Consider the following 16,490-nt stretch of genomic DNA (forward strand, 5'->3'; position numbering starts at 1 on the left):
TTCCATCCTTCTTCTTCACAAAGAGAAACGTCGCACCCCATGGAGAACTGCTGGGTCCCACAAATCCCTTCTCCATCAACTCACTCAACTGTTTCTTTAGTTCAGCCATCTCTGCTGGTGCTATTCGGTATGGGGCCTTAGATATCAAGGCAGTACCTGGTTCCAATTCGATGGTGAACGGATCTGATCGTGCCGGTGGTAATCTGGTCAGTGGTCCCAATACACACTCAAACTCTTGTACCACCAATATGTCTTGTAGTACCACATCCGTGCCTACTTCCTCTATTGTGAAGGTTTATTTATCAAATCCCTTTGGTTCAAAAATCTCAGATAACGTGGAAGTGAATATAGAACCAAGTTCAGGTTTATTAATCAAATCCCATTGGTTCATACCCGATTTTCTTCGGATCTTAGACGAGAAACACAACCAACAAAAGAGACAAATTTGCAAAACAAAATGGTTTCAACAGAGACCATAGAATATAACAAAGAGACGACATGCCACACGTTTACTTTTCACACCCGACGTTTCCTTGGTAACCTGCAACCATTATGAGCTTTCCTAGTGGTGTCCTCGATGTACACTATCGGATTCATATCAGACCTAGAGTTGGTGAATCCATCTCTAAACGCAATAATGGCTTTCTTCTTCTTCCCAAAATGCGTAAATCCATTGACCTTAACCACCACATTCTTCAGTCCCATAGCCTTAGCTCTTCTCCCAATGTTTTCAGCAGTCGCATCAGCTGTGTAATTCGTCATCTTCCTTCCACCTTTAAGATCAGGCAAACTACCAGACGTTGCTTTCAGTTTGATGTTTCCTTTGGAATCTGTTACCGTAACAAAAGTGTTGTTCCGCAGCATCTTGATGTGTATGATGTCAGCATTCGTTTCAAGGTTTGGGCGATGGAAATGAGAGAATAGCACTGAGGTTCTCCGTCCTTCATCTTCTGTTATTACTTCTCTGATAAATTCCATGTCACTTGACTTCTCTTCGCCTGGAGAATTCTCCTTGAGAAGCGAAGATTGAATGAAATTCTCGTAGCTAGGAGCTGAGAATCTGCTTCCTCCCGTGTTTGACAAACCTGGATTCGTCTGACTGAACTGATCTGGTAAGGTGTTTGGTAACCTTGTTCTCAGTGGATTTTTGAAAGTAGGAGGAGCATTAGGAGCAGAGAAACCGTTTCCTCCCCTGTTTAACATGCCAGCTTTCAAATCACCGAAAGTTCTCATAGGCGAAGGGTTAGGATCCGAAGGGGAACCAAATCTTCCCGTGTTTGGTACGCCTGAGTTGTTATTTTCAGAGTCTCCCGGAACTGGCCCTTGCTCTCTGAATCTTCCCCCTGTGCAAAGAATTCATGGGAGACAAATCAAATCAATCCAGATACAATTTAATCCCCCCCCCCCCCCCCTGCATAATTCCATGGTTTTTTCAATACAAAGTTCCATAAATCTCGCTACATCCATCCAAAATTTCAAACTATGGCCTAATTTCTCAATTCAGCAAATTGTTCAAGAGCCATAAGAAGCTGATCATTAGGTCAACACCGAGACAAGCATAATACTGTACATCGATTCAATCTTAGGAACTGGTATAATCCAAAAAGCGAATCGAACGAACCCCCAAATCACGAAAATGATGGCGAATCACACTTACTAACAGTGGTAAAAACAACCTATAACGCCGAATCCAAAACTACGAATTCCTAATTTCTTGATCTAATCATCGATTTGAGCCATAACTCAAAAGTGAAGGCAAAATGGCGTCCTCCAAATCATCGTAAGGTTTAGGGGTAATAACGAACCAGAGAAGCCATCAGATTGAGACGAAAATCGCCGGACCGAATTGATTCCTCCAACATAGCCGCGAATCAACGAAGGAAGTGAAGAACCTCGAAGATGACGAGATACACCATTCATTTTTCTTCTCTCGTACTCGCAAATTTTGGGGGTTTAGGGTTTTTTTACTCTGTAGTTTAGTTTCTTCTTCGTCTCGATCACATGAAACGTTAGATCTACAAATGAAATTGGTATTACTTACTCGGCCTTTTCATTTCAAATGGGCCTCTCCAATCATAGGCTCATTAGTTCCCTCCATTTCATTTTAAACGATATTTTAAAAGGAAAAAAAATTGTCTTTTGAATGTTTTTAATTTTTTATGCAAAAATTAAATGTATCTTTTAATCATTCATATTTACATTATGTTTTCTTATTGGATGAATTCATTTATTTGTGAGAAATTCTCAAAAATAGCACCAAAATAAGTTTTTTTCTAAAATTAGCAAAACATCTATAAAATTTTAAAAATAGCACCAATTAATGTTTTAAAATTAAATCTTTAATTCAAAATACTAACCCTACCCCTCAAAAAGTATACCCTAAATGTGAAATTGAGAACCCAAACGTGAAGAAAAAAATTATAAAAATTAATTTTAAATATTTTAATGTGTTAAATAGTAATATTTTTGGAAATTTATGGAATGTGTGATATATTTATCCATAAAACTTGTTTTAGTGATATTTTAGGGTATTTCTCTTGATTTAACGGTGTTTTTATGTAAACAAAAAAAATTTATATGTAGAAACCTTAAATATCACTTAAAAAAATGAAACGGAGGAGTATTAGTTACAAGTTTCGAAAATGATTCAGTATGGGTTTAATTCGAAAACAAAACAAAAAATGAATGATACAACAATTACGTACACATCTTCTTGTGTTTGTGATCTTAAACAGAGAATAAAGTAATTTGAACAAAAAGGTACAAAACAAACCACAAATAGATACAATTTGTATGGCAATCGAATCCTTTTTTTTTTTTTTTGGCCAGCGCAATGTGGTTCCATGCTTTGTGTTTTCCTTGCAAGTAGCCAAATACTCCTAACGTAGCAAAGATTCTTCAAAATCCGATTAACCAAAAAGTAACCAAAACTTCCGATTAACCAAAAGTACAGTAAAAACACAAAAACATGGCCAAAAGACTCAAAACCAAACTAAATCAAGAAATAATGTTTCGTACTTTTGTGGTAGTTTCGGCCTCTCGGGTGTTTTTGGATATCACTAGGTTTTCAGGTTTTACCCGAACCGAACCAAGAATCGGTCTGTAGTACTCTAAATCTTATGAATACAACCAAAGTTTTAAATTTTTGAGATAAAGATTTCAAAAATTAAAATTTTAGGTTTAGATATATTCAATTGGGTCTGGCTGATTCTTGTGATCTTTTGTTCAGACATTTGTATTGTGTCAAAACAGGAAAAACCGGATCACGATTAACCAAGTTCAGGTTTAGTTATCAAATCCCTTCCGTTCAAAAATCTCCAAATAACGTGGAAGAGGATATAGAACAAAAAGCCATTTCATCCAACCTACTTGAAACCCCCAAAAGGGTTCTAAAGCAGAGGAGACCCAAACCACAAAACCGCCGTTTATTGGAACATTATGCTCATCTCAGCAGTGATTAGTGCCTCAGGGATACACCAAATGAAAGGGAAGATGATAAACCCTAAAAGAGCTAACAGTGGTCCTGCTGCGTTCAACTACGTCCTTCAGCACCAAAAGGACCTCCTGAGACTTCGTAGAATATGAGGAAAACTAGTGGTAGCAATGAAACTTTTTGAATCGAATTGGTTGCTGCTTCAGGCAGAGAAACATCAATCATCATCTTGATTCTTGAAGATCAGCCTAAGCAAAGTCATTCATGTTATAGTCCCTCATAACCCTTCCCTTCTGAATATATCAACAAACATAAACTAGAATAAAGCTTAAAACAATTTTACAAACTCTTGAATCCTTGATACGAAAGTCTAAAACTTTTACGAGAGGTTAAGCAGTACGAACCGTGAAAGAATCGAGGGTGGTCTCAAGATCTTCGTCGTCTGAAGAGTAGCAGAGATTGAGCTATGCTTTAAGAAGAAAACAAAACTCAACCATATCGTTATAGTTGGCTATGTTGCATGGAAACGGAAACGGAAACGCGGAAACGAAACGTTTCGGAAACGGGAAACGGGTTTTTTTGAAAAATAGGTAATGGAAACGTATAGGAAACATGTATATATATATATATCTATATATATAATATAGATATAATAAATCCCTAAACATAAAAATCATAATAAAAAAAAATTCTGAAACAACACAAATTCAAAACATAAATATTAAATAGTTTAATTAAAAACTGTAACATATTATTGCAGAGTTGATCATAGACTATTTGTGTTGAAATTATATTATTTATTGCAGAGTTGATCATAGACAGGTAACATATTATTTAAGAGTTGAAATTATATTATTTATTTATTAAATTTCAAAATTATAAAAAAGAGTTTCCTTCGCGTTTCCAAAACAGAAATGGGGTTTCCAACGTGTTTCCAAAACAGAAATGGAGTTTCCATCGTGTTTCCAAACTGGGATTTTTAGGAAACGTGTTTCTGAGTTTCCACGAGTTTCCGTTTCCGAAACGGGAAACGCACCTCAAAAAAAGTTTCCATGCAACATATATAGTTGGTCATATCTTGTAAAAGATTTAAGAAACTGTGGTTCTCTGTTTTGAAATTGTCCATATCACATTGACAAGTCCTAGGTGATGATTCCGATCAATTCAACTGAGACACTTGTGTTCCTGCTTTCGTGAGAAAGACTGATACTTGTTTTCTATCTTTCCAATCATTAGAGATGAAATCTTATCTAGATATCCAAGATTTGCTAAACCTTGTTTTACACAAATCAATAATGGCAAAGACCAAAAAAAAATGAAAGGGAGATACAAACACATTGCACAAGTTTATTAAAACCGTATGTAACGTAAACTAACTTTACGAGAAAGAAAAAAAAACTAACAACTTTAGAACAAGCTGTGAATGAACAGAGTACAGAGCTTTAGTCTATCGCTTACAAGCTCTGTACTTTAAAACATAGTTGTGGGAATGAACAAAGAACACTCTTTATCGTAACAGAGTTTCTTCATACTCCCGAGTTTGCTGCTGAAGGTCCGGTAAGTCAGAACTGATGGAGAATTTGACCCATCTCTTGCGATCCATATGGTTCAGAAAAGGATGCATTATGAAACCTACGAGTAGCATCACAAAGCTTACTGCAGCTACTTTTAGAGACGAGAGTGCTACAACAGCACAGATTAGTAACGTTGGAGGAACACACATGAGGATCGAACCTACGGTTCCTATAGGTATCTTGTACGGTCTTGATGCAGCAGGGTATTTCGTTCTCATCCTTACAAAAGCTATGAACTCCAAGATCATACCAACGCAGTAGAGTAAGTTCTCTGCAGCTACAATCTCTTGAAAGCTTAGCCAAGACAAGAGCACAACGCCTGACGCTGAAAACAGAATCCCTAGTAAAGGTGTCCCGTAGCGTGACCTTTTGGCAAAGAACTTAGGAAGCATACCGCGCTCAGCCATTCCAAGAAGCTGAAAAGAGTCACTACTCATCTCGGCTAGAAACATTCCCATGTTTGATGTAGCTGCAGCCGCTTGAACCCACCATCTCAACCACGCTCCACCAAGAGCTTTGGCCACATCAGAGAAATACCCATCTGTCCATTTCTCACGCTCTAGCGGGATTGCCCCGGTTCCAGTCAAAAGAGGGAAGATGTAAGAACAAGCAACTAAGATCACACCATAATACAAAGCCTTTGGAAGCGTCTTGTTCGGGTTCTCCACTTCACCAGCTAGTGTGCTGATCGAATCCCAATAGTTAAGATTCCAGAAAAGCGTCTTCAGATACAAGTTCCAGTTCACATTCCCTAAGTCCATCACAAGCCACCTCGATGGCTCTATCTGCGGAATAGAAATCAAACCCATCACAGCAAAGGGAAGGATTGAGAAAACCCCCATAAGCACAGCAACCCAACCAACTATAGTTAGTCCCCTGTAGTTGAGATACGTCAACAAGATAGTCAACACCAAGATGGCTGCAACTCTAGGCAAACCGCTACCTAAAGCAGGGATTCCAGATTTCAAGTAATCAAGAAACAGAACAGGATACAACGCGTTGTCAATAACACCACTCAGCCATTTCATCCAACCTTGCTGAAACCCCCAGAATGGTCCCAAAGCAGAAGAAACCCACACAACATAACCACCATTCTCTGGAAACATTGTACCCATCTCAGCAGTGATCAAAGCCTCAGGGATACTCCAAATGAAAGGGAAGATCACAAACCCTAGTAGAGCTAACAATGGTCCAGCTGCATTCACACTGTCTTCAACACCAAAAGGACCTCCTGAGACTTCATAGAATATGAGGAACACAAGCGGCAACATCGAAACTTTCCGAATCTTGTCAGTAGCTTTAGGTGACGACGGAACCTCATCATCGTCATCACGGCGGACACTTGAGTAAGGAACGTCATCGTTGCTGCTACTGTACTCTCTCATCTCAATAGACGCCGAGTGATCCACAGTGATGATCCTCCGCTTCTGCATAACGTCATCCAGATTTTAAACGGATTAGAACTCTCCACATCATCCCCAATTAAGTATTTTTGATATCTGCAACAACCTTTATATAGATTAACTCAAATTTGCTACAGTTCTGAATCTAGGGTTCATCATACTTGGTAAAGCAAAAAAAGGAGACTTTTTTTTTTACTTTTCTCAGATGGGTATCTTTAATATACATCAACAAAATCGAAAAAGAAACGAGAAGGAACTTAAAAGTAAAGATCTTTGAACTGGATCATTCATCAAGAAACAGAGATTGATGTCTTGATCAACGATGAATAAAGATTAAATCTTTAACGAGAAGTGAAGAAGCACGAACCGTGAGAGAATCGAGTCGAGGATCTTCTTGAGATCTCCGTCGTCTGTTGGGTTAATAAAGCTTTGGAAACGATTCAGAGATGGTTGAAGAAGAAAACAAAACAAACCCCTCTCTCTGTCGAATAAAACCCAGATTTCAAAAGAATGAAATAGAATTTTATTTATATATTTAGTTTTCGCCTCGTGTCATCGAAGTGGCTTTTTTAAAAAACAAAATGTGCAAAACAAAGAATCACAAAGATGGATCTGGAATCTGGAATCTGGAATTTAGTGTTGTTGTCATTGTTGTTGGTGTATATTAGTATTTGACTAGTCTTTAAAATCGAACTACGAATCTTAATTGGTTGCTAATTGCTAAAAATTGAGAGAGACCAAAGCTCTTCATTAATGCTTTTTATTTTATTTAGTTTGGTTTACCTTTTTAGGTTTAGACTATGGACTATGGTAAGTGGTAACCATTTTTTTTTTTGTATAAACATTACATATTTTGTAAATGAATTAGAAAAAAAAAAAGTATTTGAGGCAAAAATATTTGATAAATTGGGCAAGGACAAAACGTTATAAAATCTGTTCACGTGTTCAAAGAGCAAATACTATGTACGGATCTGTGGTAGTTATCGTGTACTCTTGAGTTGGTTTGATTTGACCTTTCGAACCATACTGATGTAGCAGATCTAGCAAATGTACCATGTCCATGGTATTACTATGGTCAGTCATTTAATTTATTACCACAGAAAACTTCAAATCTTTTATTTTAATTTCGTGTTTGGACCTTATTTTATAATCCTCTTCCAAGAGAAAGTAGTACACTCAAATAGGCTCCTTCATACAACTGAATTTTGGATATTTGTGAATGAAAAATATAATTCATTAATTTTATAGTAATTTTTTTACCAAATAACGCATATGTTATTGCAGTTTTGGCTCCAAAATTATATTTTTTTTTGCTTCTAATGATTTCTTCGTTTTTGTGGTCTAATAATTTATTTATTTTGTTGCTTCTAACAGTTTTTAAACATTCTTAATAAAATGGTATTTTACAACACCCTAGTCGTCTCTCCATTAGCTCCAAAGCCAACATCCGGAAATGAGGAAAGAATACAAATTAACAATACTAATACTATTGTGGGTGGACCTACCTTTCATAAGGATAAAAAAAAGTCAGCTTCTAAAATTTGAAGTTGTTTGATATTTATCGCTTAATATTTGAAACTAACAGTATATGAAATAACTATGAATTCTAAAGCTATTGTATTCAACATTTTTTAATGTCACATAGATGTTAATTGAAATAATATAACTCAGCTAATGTTCAGATTTCTCAAGTTCTGAGACACACCAACTCTATTTCAAAGTGTGATTCAAGTCCTAAATGTTTCTTGGTGGAGGAGAGAAACAAATCATCGCCATTACTTCCGACTTCTATTTCTTAGTTAGAGATATTGAGATCTTTCTTTCTCCAACATTACTTTCGACAGACGAATTTTATTTTCTTTTACAACTGAACCCCCATCCACCTCTGTCAATATATCTTCAACTTCTTCTATCATTGTTTCTTTTCAATTGGATGTTTTTTTTTTTTTTTTTTTTGATAACTCAGGGTAAATTCTCAGATCTATAGAAGGGCTCGAGACTAATCTCTAGGAGAGGTGCAGCCCACGGATACACATCTAATGCCCAACTCCAAACACTTTAACAAAAGAATCAAAGCTTTAACCAGGAAACTTGAATCCATAAAGAAACACATTAAAATGTGGGATAGATTTAGTAGGCAGAGAGCGGAGAGAGAAAACGCAACACCTGTGGATCTATCCCAACGGTTGTCTGGCCGCTTACTGACTTAACAGCAATCACTTTACGCATCCTCGAAAATAGCCATGCCACCAGAACGAAGCATGACCTTTTCAATTCAAGGTGCAATAACAACAACACAAACCAACTTCAAGTATCAAAAATTCAAAAAAAAAATGAGATTCTTCATGTTCGAAAATTAAATGTAAGATAGATTTAGTAGCTGAAAGCAGATGAAAAAATCCGCTTTACCTGTGGATCTATCCCGACGGTTGTCTGGCCGCTTGCTGATTTAACAGCTCTCTATTTCTGCACTTTTTTTATTCAAAGACTATGCCATAGTGATTGACATAGCCTTCGATACATAGTGCAAAATCTCATCATTCTCTTAACCCCAAACACATGAAAACTGGAACCAAAAACAACAAAAAGCATCAAACTTTACTACAGCTTTAGGATATTATCCCAGATAAAGCAAAACCTAAACACGGAAGCATCGATATAGCAAATAAATCAGAGACGCCGGCGCTGATGCGGCGCCGGAGATTGAGATAGCTCAGCTGTGGATACAAAAGCATTGAATTAGGGTTTTAAGACTAAGAATCGATTCCATTAAATAAAGAAACGAACTCTCATCAGGCTTATTGGGCTGAACCAATAAAGCCCATAGTTTTTATTCAATTGGTTCGGGTTGAGATAAACCGGGTCTTTTACACGGCGGCTATGTAATGTAATTAGGGTTTAACGATCGACGTAGGACGACGTCGATTTCATTAAATAATTCTATTGGGCCGGTTCACTTAAAAAGCCCGTATTATATTATGTTAAGTCAATTTTCAAATTAGTTATAAAATTTAAAAAAAAAAGAACAGAGTCGCTCTGTTTCCGCGGCGATGGGAACTCTGTGAAAAGATGTTTCGTTTGTCTTCATCGTCTTTACGATTACGCAAGATTTTCCCGCCGTTTTACTCTGTGTTCGTGAAGCTAAACACTCGTGTGTTTTCGTCTCATTCTGTTAAAGCCCTCGCCGCCGGTGTATCTAAAGCAATCAAAGAAGGAAACTTTAACTTGTTAGATTCTGACTACAGCCTAAATTTGCAACGAAACGAGACGAATTTGGTCCTTCTTTCGCTTGAATCGGAACCCAGTTCTGCGGTAGAGTATTTTCGATGGGCAGAGATTTCTGGGAAGGATCCTTCTTTTTATACCATTGCTCATGTTTTGATCCGGAATGGGATGTTCGATGTTGCAGATAAGGTGTTCGATGAAATGGTTGTTAACCGTGGGAAGGATTTTCACGTTCTGGGTTCGATTAAGGATAGTTCAATGGAGGTTTGTTTGAGACATGGAGATGTTTGCAGGTTTTTGATGGATTGTTGTTGTAAATATGGTATGGTTGATGAAGCTATGAAGATATTTGTGTATAGTATTCAATTGGGTGTAGTTATATCGGATGAGACTGTGTATAGGTTGCTAAATTCTTTGATTGATGGTGCTCGTGTTGACTTAATAGCTGATCATTTTGATAAGTTATGTAGAGGAATCGTGCCTTATGGTGTGAGTGCTCATGGATTTGTAATGGATGCTCTTTTCTGCAAAGGAGAGATTACAAAGGCTTTAGAGTTTCACCGGCTAGTGATGGAGAGAGGTTTTCGTGTTGATATAGTTTCTTGTAATAAGATTTTAAAGGGTCTTTCGGTTGATCAGATAGAGGTAGCTTCTAGGATGTTACGTTTGGTGGTTGAATGTGGTCCGGTACCTAATGTGGTGACTTTTTGTACGTTGATTAATGGGTTCTGCAAAAGAGGTGAAATGGATAGAGCGTCTGAGCTTTTTAAAGTTATGGAACAGAAGGGTATAGCGCCAGATTTGATTGCTTACAGTACTGTAATTGATGGATACTTCAAAGCAGGGATGTTAGGAATGGGTCATAAACATTTCTTGCAGGCCTTACATAAAGGCATGAAGTTGGACGTCGTTGTTTTCAGTTCAATAATTGATGTATATGTAAAAGTCGGGGATATAACTACAGCGTTTGATGTGTACAAGAGAATGTTGTGTCAAGGGATTTCCCCTAATGTCGTCACCTACACCATTCTCATAAAAGGCTTGTGCCCGGATGGTAGAATTGATGAGGCTTTTGGTATATATGGTCATATCTGGAAACGTGGTCTGGAGCCATCTGTTGTCACTTATAGTAGTCTCATTGATGGTCTTTGCAAGTGTGGGAACTTGAGATCCGGGTTCGCTTTGTATGAGGATATGATAAAGATGGGTTATACGCCTGATGATGTCATTTATGGTGTGCTTGTGGATGGCCTTTGTAAGCAAGGGCTTATGCTCCATGCTTTGAGATTCTCTGTAAAGACTCTACGCCAGTCTGTCCAGCCCAATGTTGTAGTTTTTAATTCCTTGATAAATGGCTGGTATAAGTTAAATCGTTTTGAAGAGGCTTTGAAGGTGTTTAGATTGATTGGGATATATGGTATAAAACCTGATGTAGCCACATTCACTACGCTTATGAGGGGGTGTGTGATGGAGGGTAGATTGGAAGAAGCATTATTTCTATTTTTCCGGATGTTCAAAATGGGTTTGGAACCTGATGCTGTAGCATTCTGTACCCTAATGGATGCATTCTGCAAGCATATGAAGCCAACCATTGGGCTTCAGCTTTTTGATCTTATGCAGAGGAATCAAATCTATGCGGATATTGCAGTATGTAATGTCGTCGTCAATTTGCTTTTCAAAAGTCACCGTGTGGAGGATGCTTCTAAGTACTTCAAAAATCTTCTCGAAGGAAAAATGGAGCCTGATATTGTGACATATAACACAATGATATGTGGCTTCTGTTCTTTGAGAAGGTTAGATGAAGCAGCGAGGATCTTCGAGATGCTAAAATGTACCCCTTTTGGACCCAACTCCGTTACTTTGACTATACTTATCCATGCGCTCTGTAAAAATAATGGTATGGATGATGCTATAAGGATATTCTCCATAATGGCGGAAAAGGGTCCTAACCCGAATGTTGTCACATACGGTTGTCTAATGGATTGGTTTTCAAAGTCCGTAGATATTGAAGGTTCTTTCAAGCTTTTTGAGGATATGCAAGAGAAAGGTATTTCTCCAAGCATAATAAGCTATAGCATCATCATCGATGGTCTTTGCAAACGAGGAAGAGTGGATGAAGCAAACAATATCTTCCATCAAGCTATAGATTCTAAGTTATTGCCTGATGTTGTTGCCTACGGAATTCTTATCCGTGGTTGCTGCAAGGTTGGAAGACTCGTTGAAGCTGCATTGTTGTATGAACATATGCTAAGAAACGGGGTCAAACCAGATGATTTGCTGCAACGAGCCCTTTCAGAATATAATCCGCCAAAATGGTTAATGAGGAAAGGTCTCTGGGTACATGACAAACCGATGCGTGATTAAAGGAGTGAGTGTGCTTCATTTCTACTATTTCCCAGGTAAAAATGGTTACAAGAAATATCATCGCTTTTTTGTTCATATCAGGATCCTTGCTTCGATATTTCAGGATTCATTGAACTCTTACAGAAACGTATCATCATCACATATGTTAAACAGCTTATGGGTTGTGTTATTTTCAGGATCCCTTATCATCAATCATCAAGATTCGTACCTCTCGTCCCTCAGCTCAAAACAATGCAGTCAGATGGGTTTTCGAGATGCATCAGTGAGTCACCGATGAGCTCTCTTTACATACATATATATCTGGTTTACAGAGGAATCAATACGATGTTGTTCAATGTAAAGTCCAAGGAGAAGAAACTAATACTTATATATGATTTGATTCCCTTTTAGCCAAACTCAAACATAAAAGTGTTTGGTCAGTAACTACTAATCTGTGTACAACAAAGTCAAATGGTGAAAATGCTAACACACCCATGTGGGAAAGTTTGAAACTTTAAGCACATCGTCATGTTACTACGACAGTTGATTGATAACGAACGACAGTACACGAACTCTTCCCCAGGTTTATTTATCACAGAACCAATAATGGTCATTGATGTGTATGTAACCAGATCTTTTTGGTCCGGTTTTTACATTACCCCTCTTGATGGAATTATGTATTTTGGGATTCATGTTGATACAGACTAATATTATAACAGTGCTTGCATTTGTAAACTAAAGAAATTGGCCCCCAAAAAAAAATAAACTAAAGACACATAACTTTTGTATTTACATTATTTACAAATGACAAAAATGATATATTTTGTTTGTATTTTGTAATTGCATACATAATAATTGTGATGTCAAAACAAACATAATAATTGTATTTATTTATGAAAATATACAACTAATACAACTAATTATACCATGTTTATGCTCACAATTTAACCAATTTAATCAGGAGTTTAAAATACGATTTTTTTTTGTATTTTGAACGCAGTTATTTGTCATTAAGGCTTTGAATGATTGGCAGGTACACTATACTAAACAATGCGTTCTAACATTTTGATATGTTAAACTCCATACTAGAGTATACAACACTTTTAAAACATACCAAAAACTGCAAATGGATAGTAATATTTTGGTATGCAGTTATTGTTCACTGCATATTAATGTGTGTTTTATTGGTCCGAAAATGAAGCAGAGCTGATATAGAGTACATTAGACAATTATGTGAATTATAGTAAAAAAAATAGCAAACTGATTCGACTGTAGTCGGTTCCAGCGTATACCAACCAACCATTCAAGGCCTAAGCCACCAGTTATAATCATCCATAATCATATGTCATTGTAGATGCTTACTTGAGTGTAAATATGTCCGCATCAAACTTTTTTGCTTATCTTTTTTATAACAGGACCCATGTATATGTCTCCGTCGTTATTATTATGATATCTACGTTAGTACGTTTGGACTAATTTCCAATGATTCAACAAAGTCACATACGTTCCACTAAAACTTATATACTGTAGTACTTGTGATTATTTTCAAAGTATTATTATTACTGCAAATTGGAAAATACTTTGAACTATTTCAAGAAGTGAATATGAACCTGTGACTCGAGGTCAAGATCGAGAGAGAGAGAGAGAGCACAGTTTTTGTTATTAAGAATTCCAAAGCAAAGAATAAAGGCAGATGCATTCTTCTGTCGGTGCTCTTTTATTCCTCAGCCGACATATTTAATATTTTAATTTTATTAACCAAATGAATCTTTTTTGTTTTGGTTTGAAAGCCTCGGAAAATAAACAAGAGCATCACTACTGATTGACGCTGAATGAAGAAGAAGATTACAAAATTGCATCGTTCATGAAAATGCGTATCCGTGTCGTCAAAGAGTCTCAAGCTTTGTGTTGGGTTACGTGTTAACTTACAAATGGTTGCTCTCTCTGAATTATAATATCACATGCACCGATGCACGTATTATTTTTCTTTTTCGCTTTAGAGTTATATTAGATCTCTCGACCTTTTTTTTCCAGCACTAAAATTATTAAAATAGCTTGTTTCATAATAATACAATACTACTACTTTAGGAGAAAGAAAAATAAAGAAGAAAAATCCTGGAAGCTAGATTGATTTTTTATTTTATTTTTACCAATAAAACTAGATTGATTTGATATACCGACCTAAACTACAAAAATTATGGTAACTAAAAATACTTACTTCACTTGATTTGTATACTATTATTAAATTTATAAGTACAAACCTATCAATATCACTTGTGACTTGTCTAATTTACTCAATGTAGTTTAGTGATTAATCTTTAGAGATAAATGAAAGAAAAAATATATATAGATGAGAAAGAAATAGTTTTAAAAAAAGAGGGACAAATACATATGGTCCCCTTAACTCTCCCACTGGTGGAGGTTCCAAACATCAATGATGACGAGATGGGTTACTTCACAGAAGTCTCACTAAAGACTTAATCATTCATTATGATTGAAATTGCTATATTAGAACCTCTACATACATATAATACAAACTTGATAGATGTTTCGGTAATAAGAAATGGTTTAAGACTTTCCTAGAAGCCAATCAGAAATTTTTGGAGAAGAAAGGATCAGACCATAGGTTAATATTATTAAACTTTTTCAACTCTTAAGACTTTTACAGAGGATCCTTTCGTTTTGACAAGAGGATGTTACATCAACCGTTGGTTCTGGAGTCAGTACAGCAAGCTTGGTCTGCTTCTTCCTCAGTTTTTGGTCAATCGATGTCAGAACGTCTAAGAAGATGTAGGAAAGCTTTGAGTAACTGGAAAAAGGGTAACAATACGAATGCTAAAGAAAAAATCAACCTGATCCAAGGGAATATTGAGGTGGAACATGCTGCCAGATTTCCATCAATTTCTCGTATGGCCTCCCTGTAGAAAGAATTGGTGTTAGCTCACAGAGAAGAAGAGAACTTATGGAAACAAAAGTCTAGAAGAAAGTGGCATAACTCAGGTGACAAGAACACTAAATACTTTCATGCATCGGTCAAAGCTGACAGAAACAGGAATGAAGTGGATAAACTCATGGATTCTAATGGGATAGTGCATTCGGCGGAAGCTTCAAAAGGAGATATTGCGGCCTCTTATTTTCAAAAGCTTTTCACTTCCTCGTATCCGGACAACCCTACAGAGTTTTTCGAGGATTTCATCCCCAGAGTTACCCCAGAAATGAATGAGACCCTATCATCAAAAGTAACAAAAGAAGAGATTAGACTAGCGGTATTTGCGGTAAAAGCATCCAATGCACCAGGGGCCGATGGCATGACAGCTCTCTTTTTTCAACAATACTGGGAAATAGTTTGTCCACAGTTAACATTAGAGGTTCTCAGCTTTTTTGAAGAAGGAAATTTCCAGAAAGAGTGGAATTTCACCCACATTTGTCTAATTCCAAAAAAACTGAATTCAGTTCTCATGTCAGACTTGAGGCCCATAAGTCTTTGCTCCGTGATGTACAAGACTATCTCCAAGATTCTACTGTCAAGACTGAAACCTCTGCTCTCAACCTTGGTCTCACCTAATCAGTCAGCTTTTGTGGAGGATAGACTGATATTAGATAATATTCTGATTGCACACGAAGTGGTCCATGCCCTGCGAACGCATAAATCAATATCAAAGGAGTACATGGCAATCAAAACAGACATGTCCAAAGCTTTTGACAGAGTCGAATGGAGCTATCTTCAGTTCCTACTGCTCGCTCTCGGTTTTAACACAGAATGGGTTGGGTTGATCATGAAATGCGTCACCACAGTCACTTACTCGGTCCTAATAAACGGACAACCACATGGTCTGGTTATTCCTCAACGTGGCCTGAGACAAGGAGACCCCCTCTCCCCTTTTCTATTTGTCCTTTGCGAAGGCCTCACACATCTCTTGAACCAAGCAGAAATCAAAGGTCATCTAAATGGTATGAGTTTCTCGGATGAGGGTCCTGCAATCCATCATTTGCTTTTTGCAGATGATACTCTCTTTGTTTGCAAAGCGATTGCTGATCAATGTGGAGTAATAAAAGACATATTGAAGATATATGGAGAAGCCACAAGACAAGTCATCAACCTGGACAAATCTTCTATCACTTTTGGAAACAAGGTGGAAGAAGGTGTCAAGAATTCAGTCAAAGCATCCTTTGGTATCACAAAAGAAGGTGGTGCGGGTACGTATCTTGGTCTCCCAGAATGCTTCAGTGGATCAAAAAAGGATATGTTAGAATATATCCATAAGAATTGTAAGGATAGACTCTCGGGTTGGTTTGCAAGAAAGTTATCTCAAGGAGGCAAAAAGATCCTACTGAAGACAGTAGTAATGGCAATGCCTGTCTTTGCTATGTCGTGCTTCAAGCTACCCAAATCTACTTGCGAGTCCCTATCAAGTGCAATGTCTTCTTTTTGGTGGAGTTCTGTCGAGAATCAAAGGAAAATTCACTGGATAGCTTGGGAGAGAATGTGTTTGTCTAAGGATCAAGGAGGAC

The 16,490-nt window shown here is 37.1% G+C and overlaps 3 protein-coding genes, 2 long non-coding RNA genes and 2 other non-coding genes across 9 annotated transcripts; 1 reads left to right on the forward strand and 6 right to left on the reverse strand.

Annotated features, from left to right (window-relative positions):
* Positions 1-348: 348 nt before the first annotated feature.
* LOC104741783 (small ribosomal subunit protein uS11m) lies at positions 349-2,043 on the reverse strand. The gene is made up of 2 exons (XM_010462700.3): positions 1,806-2,043; positions 349-1,343 (listed from the first exon to the last, which is right to left on the reverse strand). Exons 1-2 carry the CDS (start codon positions 1,918-1,920, stop codon positions 517-519), a joined length of 942 nt encoding a protein of 313 aa, XP_010461002.1. The 5' UTR covers positions 1,921-2,043; the 3' UTR covers positions 349-516.
* Positions 2,044-3,269: 1,226 nt separating this feature from the next.
* Positions 3,270-4,006, reverse strand: LOC147928276 (uncharacterized). The gene is made up of 2 exons (XR_015580992.1): positions 3,838-4,006; positions 3,270-3,726 (listed from the first exon to the last, which is right to left on the reverse strand). It is a non-coding gene; the product is annotated as an uncharacterized LOC147928276 (long non-coding RNA).
* A 659-nt stretch (positions 4,007-4,665) lies between these two features.
* LOC109124799 (putative polyamine transporter At1g31830) lies at positions 4,666-7,191 on the reverse strand. 3 transcript variants are annotated; one of them, XM_087486406.1, is made up of 2 exons: positions 6,778-7,191; positions 4,666-6,434 (listed from the first exon to the last, which is right to left on the reverse strand). In XM_087486406.1, the coding sequence occupies exon 2, from the start codon at positions 6,390-6,392 to the stop codon at positions 4,941-4,943; it is 1,452 nt and encodes a 483-aa protein (XP_087342532.1). In that variant the 5' UTR covers positions 6,393-6,434; positions 6,778-7,191; the 3' UTR covers positions 4,666-4,940. The 3 variants fall into 3 exon arrangements, with proteins under 3 accessions (XP_087342532.1, XP_087342530.1, XP_087342531.1); XM_087486404.1 differs by having other exon boundaries at positions 4,666-6,506; XM_087486405.1 differs by having other exon boundaries at positions 4,666-6,516; positions 6,778-7,105.
* A 1,276-nt stretch (positions 7,192-8,467) lies between these two features.
* Positions 8,468-9,154, reverse strand: LOC104741785 (uncharacterized). The gene is made up of 2 exons (XR_760374.3): positions 8,820-9,154; positions 8,468-8,715 (listed from the first exon to the last, which is right to left on the reverse strand). It is a non-coding gene; the product is annotated as an uncharacterized LOC104741785 (long non-coding RNA).
* Positions 8,526-8,696, reverse strand: LOC147928277 (small nucleolar RNA snoR143). The gene has a single exon (XR_015581220.1). It is a non-coding gene; the product is annotated as a small nucleolar RNA snoR143 (small nucleolar RNA).
* On the reverse strand, positions 8,769-8,940 carry LOC147928278 (small nucleolar RNA snoR143). Its single transcript, XR_015581219.1, has one exon. It is a non-coding gene; the product is annotated as a small nucleolar RNA snoR143 (small nucleolar RNA).
* A 244-nt stretch (positions 9,155-9,398) lies between the features above and the next one.
* Positions 9,399-12,407, forward strand: LOC104741786 (uncharacterized). The gene is made up of 2 exons (XM_087483176.1): positions 9,399-12,034; positions 12,176-12,407. Exon 1 carries the CDS (start codon positions 9,480-9,482, stop codon positions 11,997-11,999), a length of 2,520 nt encoding a protein of 839 aa, XP_087339302.1. The 5' UTR covers positions 9,399-9,479; the 3' UTR covers positions 12,000-12,034; positions 12,176-12,407.
* Positions 12,408-16,490: the final 4,083 nt, after the last annotated feature.

The sequence above is a fragment of the Camelina sativa genome, chromosome 14 (assembly GCF_030686135.1).
Source record: "Camelina sativa cultivar CO46 ecotype springtype chromosome 14, ASM3068613v1".
NCBI classification, from domain to species: domain Eukaryota; kingdom Viridiplantae; phylum Streptophyta; class Magnoliopsida; order Brassicales; family Brassicaceae; genus Camelina; species Camelina sativa.

Coding starts and splice junctions, on each gene's coding strand:
- LOC104741783 (XM_010462700.3), bottom strand. CDS start 1,920: ATGAATGGTGTATCTCGTCATCTTCGAGGTTCTTCACTTCCTTCGTTG. Junction 1,344..1,805: donor TCAATCTGATGGCTTCTCTG/GTTCGTTATTAC, acceptor TTCTTTGCACAG/GGGGAAGATTCAGAGAGCAA.
- LOC109124799 (XM_087486404.1), bottom strand. CDS start 6,440: ATGCAGAAGCGGAGGATCATCACTGTGGATCACTCGGCGTCTATTGAG.
- LOC104741786 (XM_087483176.1), top strand. CDS start 9,480: ATGTTTCGTTTGTCTTCATCGTCTTTACGATTACGCAAGATTTTCCCG.